At 47.1% G+C, this 7,503-nt stretch overlaps 1 protein-coding gene across 5 annotated transcripts in view; it reads left to right on the forward strand.

Annotated features, from left to right (window-relative positions):
- The window catches only part of SYNGAP1 (synaptic Ras GTPase activating protein 1), a 313,184-nt gene extending 306,598 nt beyond the window's left edge, over positions 1-6,586 (forward strand). For all 5 annotated transcript variants that reach the window (XM_086949107.1, XM_086949109.1, XM_086949105.1 and 2 more), the window contains exon 11: positions 4,874-6,586. In XM_086949107.1, coding sequence (XP_086805233.1) covers positions 4,874-4,916 — 43 coding nt within the window. In that variant the 3' untranslated portion in view covers positions 4,917-6,586. The remainder of the gene's footprint in view (positions 1-4,873) is intronic.
- Positions 6,587-7,503: the final 917 nt, after the last annotated feature.

Below are 7,503 nucleotides of genomic sequence, written 5' to 3' on the forward strand. Positions count from 1 at the left end.
ACTGTCACCCCTGAGGCATGATGGGAAGCTGGGGGTCATGAGTGCCTTAAAAGCATGGTGTCAGTTTATTGCTATACAGCTACAGGTTAGCTTTTCAGTCTTTTTAGACGGTGTATTTGCAATGCAGCCTGGGAGCTTTCTATGCTTTCAGTGTTTTATGAGAATTTCTACTGCTTTCTGAGCTTTAAAACAGTTTCTAAACAAACTTTGTTGTTGTTTGTTGTTTCTCATGTTTCTAATGCATGTTATTTATGTATGGTGGAAATTCTTTACAGCATGATTCAGCTCTGGTATTTATTAGGCTGCGATTGCTTATATATATATATATATATATATATATATATCACATATAATATAGTGTTTCCGGGGTCCCGTGCATGGGCGAGAATATTCTAATGCTTATGACTTTGATGAGGATACCCCTAGAAGAGAACTAGGATTACAGGTAAGTAACTAACCCTTCTCCAGTACTGGAAGCTTTTATAGATTCACATGCGGCCCAACCTCCTCCCCAGGGGGAAGCTCGCTGTATATGTCTCAACAGGTTGTATATAGCACTTGTGCTTGAAAATCTGAGGCTCTAAGCTTTCCTCAGGAGTGTTCTAGAGGGCAACTGATGCAGATTGGTTGGGCCATAATTTTGGTCCTTTCTTTAATAAGGACGATGATAGGTTATTAAACTAAGAGGCCTAGGCCTTCTTTCGTCTATACCTATTTGAGTATTATGTCTATTTAAGTCTACTACTACTACTATTTTATGTACCGGGGACTCCCATCATGACGACGGGGAATGATTCAAGCATGTGAATCTATGAAAGCTTCCAATACTGGAGAACTACAGTTACAAGAAAGTAACATGTTTCTTATATTACGTCGGACGGGATATCCATCACCGTTGTGACAGAGTAACCCGTGCGCCAAGATCTAAACCTAAATTCCTAACTCTCTAATCCAGGATATTTGTTTGCATTAGGAAAAAACTTCTTGGAGTGCCATCTGGGCTACACCTGTCTTTTGAGTGGTAGGACACCTGTAGGGCACCTGGGATCTGGTTACAATTCATCAGGAGTAGAGGTGGGAGTTGTATTTTTTTGCTGGCTAGCCGACCAGCGAAATTAGGAAAGCTCTAAACGTCACCAAAAGGTTTTGTTTCAGGGCGCTTGTCTGTGGGTCCAACATCAAACCTTTGCTTGCTGATGGCTTTAGGACTTTATTTATGTTAGGCATTAAGTGGCCCTGGTGCCAAGACACATGTCTGTGGCAGGAGTGCTAGGGCCCTGGTTCTGATAAACATGTCTGTGTTTGGTGTTCTCTGGGGCGTGTGAGCTGATGTTCTGTCCCTGACGGGACCTGACATGGTTCTGGTGCTGATCACATGTCCGTTCTAGGCTGCCCGAGGTCTACGTGCTGATAATAGCATCTCTGTTCTGGGAGCTCGGGAGTCCTGGTGTTGATAGTCCGAGGTTCTGGTGCTGACTGCAGGTTTGTTCCAGGTTTGTTTATGTTTGCCATATTTTTTTTGGGGGGGTAGGATGCATTGTGTTTAAAATTGTTGGGTAGGTGGCTTATGGGGAGAGATCTCGGTGTCACCATCCTCTAAGATTGTGAACCGTGAGTTGGGTTGGACCAGAGACTGCATTACAAGCACATGCACGTACTGGGTGTCACATTGCTGCCTCTGACCCCTCAGCTGTCCTGGCTACTTATTCTAAGTACTATACATACTTGAGTCATCTGGGAAGGAGGTAGGTTCCCACTGATTTAGCAGAATGGTTTCCATACCCCCAGTTTTTCCGACTCAGGTATTCATTGAGCTGGTGTTGAACCATGGCATTTCATGAAGGCAGAGGGGAGCAAAGGGTTTGTTTGTGGGGACAAAGCACTGGTTCTTGTAAAGACACCCCAGGGGGGCGATCTGAAGGTAGCTCTTGAAAATGGGAGGAGGGTAAGCAGTGCCAAGTTGCCCAAAAATGTTTTGTGTTGCGCTGTTTGTGTGCCACGATTAGCAATTAAAAGGGAGTCCATGATGAGCTGAGGGTGAACAAATATAAAAGCTAAGAGATAGTTACATAGTCAGTCTTGCGTTTGGGTCAAGTTTAATACAGCGTGTCATGGTTAACTTCAAGAGTCCATGGTGAGAATGGTAACCAAGTCAGAGCCTAAGCCTTGTATTAGAAGGGATAGTGTATTAGTAAGTCTACAACTACTAGTGATAAGTGACAGGAGATAAGTGGTTTAGTGCTGGGATGGAGGTCAGAGGTGACACATAATGGGTGGGGTCACAGGTGGAACTCCTAGAGCAGCATCGATGCTGGGTTTAGGTATTCGGGAATAGAGGTCACATGGTCAGGACTAGAGAGCCCAACTTCTATGCGAGCAATGTCACTGCTGGGGTCAAGTCACAGTGAGTGGGCTAGAGTCAAGTGTACCGGTATGGGGAGGTCACATTGCGTGGGCTAGAATCAAAGCTCAGAGGTAAGCTAAGGTCAGATTGGAGGGTTTAAGATTAAAGCCCACAGATAAGGGGATTCACATTGGGGGTTTAGGGTCAAGGTCCTCCAGTAAGAAATCATATGGGGGTGGTGGGGGGGCTTAGAATCAAGGCCCACAAGGAAGTTGTCACATCAGGTGGGCCAAGAGTCAAGGCCCACAGTCAAGACGAGCTCACATTGGGTGGACCTAGAGTCGAGGTACACAGATACGAGGCGGTCGCATTGGTGGGCTTAGAGCCAAGGCCACAGGTAAGGGTAGGTCACACTTGGAGAGGATTAGAGCCAAGGTTCATAGGTATAGAGCTGTCGCACTGGAGAGAATTGTTTCCAAGGTCGCATTATGTGGCTTGAGTACAAGGCCCATGTGTCACATTGTGTGGGTTTAGAATCAAAGCCGACAGTTAAGGTGAGATCGCGTTTGGTGGGCTTAGAATGAAAGCCCTCAGGTAAGGGGAAGTCACCTTGTGTGGGCTCAGGTCAAGGGCCACAGGTAATGAGAAATCACAGTGGGTGGGCCTGGAGTCGAGGTACACAGGTAATGAGAAATCACAGTGGGTGGGCCTAGAGTCAAGGTACACAGGTAATGAGAAATCACAGTGGGTGGGCCTAGAGTCAATGCCCACAGGTAAGGGAGGACACACTGAGTGGGCTTAGAGTCAAGGTTCACATGTAAGCATAAGTCACATTGCAAGGGCTAGAGTCAAGACCCACAGGTAATAAAAAGACACATTGGGTGGGCTTAGAGTCAAGGCCACAGGTAATGAGAGATCACAGTGGGTGGGCCTAGAGTCGAGGTACACAGGTAATGAGAAATCACAGTGGGTGGGCCTAGAGTCAAGGTACACAGGTAATGAGAAATCACAGTGGGTGGGCCTAGAGTCAAGGTACACAGGTAATGAGAAATCACAGTGGGTGGGCCTAGAGTCAAGGTACACAGGTAATGAAAAATCACAGTGGGTTGGCCTAGAGTCAAGGCCCACAGGTAATGAGAAATCACAGTGGGTTGGCCTAGGGTCAAGACTCGCAGGTAATGAGAAATCACAGTGGGTGGGCCTAGAGTCAAGACCCATAGGTAATGAAAAATCACAGTGGGTGGGCCTAGAGTCAAGGTACACAGGTAATGAGAAATCGTAGTGGGTGGGTTTAGAGTCCAGGCCCACAGGTAATGAGAAGTCACTGTGGGTGGGCCTAGAGTCAAGGCCCACAGGTAATGAAAAATCACAGTGGGTGGGCGTAGAGTCACGGCCCAGAGGTAATGAGAAATCACAGTAGGTGGGTTTAGAGTCCAGGCCCACAGGTAATGAGAGATTACAGTGGGTGGGGTTAGAGACAAGGCCCACAGGTAGTGAGAAGTCACTGTGGGTGGGCCTAGAGTCAAGGTACACAGGTAATGATAAATCACACTGAGTGGGCTTAGATTAAAGGTACAGACGTAAGCCAAAGACAGGAGTTAAGGGTAGTCATCGCATCAGAACAAGAATCAAGGATTCCGGAGGTGGAAAGGTGCTGCAGTCGTGAGTCAGTGTTGGGGTCCAGGGATCACAGTAAAGGATTGATTCAAGAGGGGATCATTGATGTGAGAGGTACAGCGATGACCTTTGTTGGAAGTCACAATGTTAAGGTTAGCGTTAGGGCAAAAGGGAGATTACAGTGTTAGGATTGGAGGCAGGCATAAGGTGAGGGAGGTCCCAGAGTAGATTTGATCACTTGTGATTGTACAGAACAATGTCAGAGGTCAGAATACAGGTACACATGAGATGGTCAATGGTGAGATGGGTCAAAGTAGTACATTTAGGTTTGCGAGTAAAGGCTGCAGTCAAGAATGACAGGCATGAGTAAGTCTAATGTCAAATGATACAGGTAAAGAAAGAAGGGAGTGTCACAGATAGGATTGTGATGGTCACATGTAAAGAGAGGTCAGAGTGGCAAACTTTAAAGGCTATGGGAGGTCTCTGTCAGGGTTTTGGAAAATGGTTGTAGGTGAAGGCAGCTCAAAGTGGAGGGGTTACAGGTGAAGTGAGGTCACTGTGTTAGGGTTGGGTTCAAGGATCAGTGATACAGTGAGATACAGTATTGGCTTGGGCAAGGAGAAGATAGTCCAGAGCACCAGGGTAGGGGGTGAAAGGTCATTTTGGATACAGGTGTGAAAGATGGCATGCTGGAGTGGATTCATTGTGATGGCATAGGTTAGTGTTGTAGACACAAAATGATGAAGTCACGGGGGGGGGGTTACCTATGGTGGGCTTGGCACATGAGGTATATGATTGGGGTGCAAGAGTAGTTGGGTTGTTGTGTATAGTTAAAGTTTGTTGTTGGTCTCTGACATCTGCGCTCCAGCTCTAACATAGGTAAATAAGGAGTGTGTGCTGGTTTCTTTGCAGGAGAGGCAGCTTTCCTCCTTGGGTGCAGCAAACCCGCGTCTGACGAGCTCAATGACGCAGCCATGGAACGGGATGATGCCGGGCCATCCGCCTCTGCCGCCTCGACTCCAAATCACCGAAAATGGAGAGTTTCGCAGCAGAACTGACCACCACTAGCCCTCAGGGTGGGGCGCGTGCTCAGAACAATGTTGCGGGGCGTGGGGCAGGCCTTCCTCCAGGCACTGAAGCAGAACACGGCTGCCTCCTGACTGGAGAGGCAGGGACTGCACAGCGAGCAGCGACAGCAGACGACCTCAGGTGGCCGAAACAAGGAGGAGACACACAAGGGGCCACAGGCCTGACACTGTGGGGTACTGGGCGCCTGAGAAGCTGAGAGCCATCTTCTTGGGGCGGGAGCAGATGGTGCCAGGGAGACAAAGTGCTGGGTGTGTCTACTTTCTCACCCACCTTTTCCGCAGGCCAGGAGCAGTCACTGGTGCCTCAGTTTACCTTTTTTTCCTCTCCCAGATGAGAGGCAGCTGCCTGAACAGCAGAGCCATGGGTGCCTCATGTATTTTTCTTCCTCTGCAAGGTAGAGTCATGGGCTTGTTAGCTTTCCTACTCTCCTCCCTCTCAGGAGAAGTACAAGTAGTGAAGCAACATTGTCTTGAGTATCTAATTTTCCCCTTCCTCCAAGGAAAGGACTGATATTAAAGGAGTAGACAATTGTCAGACCGATTTTCCTCCCAAATAAAAATACAGAACTTCTGCCAAGATACGGCATGCAGGTCTTGAATGAGACAAAGCAATGTCAGTTTAGCATAGATATTCAAAACCAAGGTCCGTATTACTAGCACGATGCGCCAAAGCCTGAGAAAAACTGAAATGCTGGGCTTTTCAGCATTTTTTTATTCAGAATTTCTTTATTTTGCTTGGTGAGTGCTCTCTATTTCAATTATGGTTCTGTAGTTTGGTATCATTATGGCAGACAATTTGTGCTAAGCTACATGTTGCATTGTTTTAAAAAAGTGGGATGTCTCCAAATTAGTTTTGAGAGGGCCCAAAAAGAACATTAACTTTAAGTCTTCAATGGTCTGCCCAGTAAGCTTTGACAGGATGCAAAGACATGCTCTTCTGAAGAGGGTTGTGCCCTTCTTTCAAGTCCTTTGGCATATGCAGTTTTATGCCATTCCCAAGAATCCTGTCTCCTTCCATAGAGTACTGTGCGTTTGCATAGTGTTGTGCCCTTCTTCAGTTCGCGCCCATTCTGCAGAGTCCAGTGCCCTTCCATAGAGTCCCGTACTGTTTTGTAGAGTGTTGTGGCCGCCTTCAGTTCTGCGTGCTATTGCAGGGTGCTGAGCCCTTTTTTAACAGCCTCTTTTTAGCAGTCGGTGTCCCCTACTCTAAAACACTGGGTTTATACCATGACAATTGAGGCCTACTCCCATCGATGACCTGACAGGTACCAACCGTCTTAAAATATTCTGCAAAGTCCATCACCCTTCTCATAGGGGAGGGCTCATACTGCAGAGGCCTGCCTAATTACCATAACACCACAGCAATCAATGGGCAAGCCATCTCCACTGCCAAGATCAGTAGTGTCTTGTGGCCCTCACTCAAGCATCTCCCACTGCCGGCGCCTTTCTGTGCAATACTAAGAGCTGATTTAGAGTTTGGCGAGCCGGGTTTCTCTGTCACAAACATGACGGATATCCCGTCCGCCGTATTATGAGTCCATTATATCCTACGGCACTTGCAATATGGCAGACGGGATATCCGTCATGTTTGTGACAGAGAAACCCGGCTCGCCAAACTCTGAACCAGGCCCGGGGTCGTCTTTCCAGTACAGGTTACTTAGCTTAGTGCACACAGGTTTCTGTTAAAGGCGGAGAGAAAATATCCACCAGGGGTAGAGCTGGGACTGTTCTCTGCCCCTCTACCCCAGTCATGCTTTCATAACCCTGACACGTAAAAATATTAACAGACATGATTATAGGGAAACTGGGTGGATTCCGTTTTTGCCTCAAATCCCCATACAAACACACCTGCCACCCTATGTGGCAAGCACACACTCAAACACAAGTGAAAACACAACTACATCCCCTCTAAAGCCAAACCCTCAGCACCCTTACAAGCACACCTCCACCACCCCGCCTAACTAACACTCAGACACACCTAGTGCTTAATGTGTACCAGGGCCATTGAGAAGAGCCCACTGCAGCTTGCATCAACTTGCCAACACTGCCAATGACAATACCAACACAACTACTAATCATCACAATCCTACAAGTGTGACATTTTTTACTATTCCTGGCCCTCAAGGCTACAAGAATGGCTTGGGCAGAAGGTATTTTTTAAATATAGATTGAATTAAGAAACAGCTCTTGTTGTGCTCATCTCTAAATTAAAATTATACAATCAGCGTCACCATGTGTCAGACTGTCAGATGTGCCTGCTTTGACAAATAAGTGCAGGTGTTGAGCACCGGAAACCACCGGTCCAAATTAAGCACTAGACACACCTCTAGCCTTCTCTACAGCAAACCTATGTCTGTTGTTTGTATAAAACAAAGCACACACCTGCCAGCTGCACTGCTGGACAAACTCCACTCTGTGCTCAACACACACATCTGCCACTTAAAAAAGACAGTA

This window comes from Lissotriton vulgaris, unplaced genomic scaffold, assembly GCF_964263255.1.
Source record: "Lissotriton vulgaris unplaced genomic scaffold, aLisVul1.2 SCAFFOLD_1288, whole genome shotgun sequence".
Lineage (NCBI taxonomy): Eukaryota > Metazoa > Chordata > Amphibia > Caudata > Salamandridae > Lissotriton > Lissotriton vulgaris.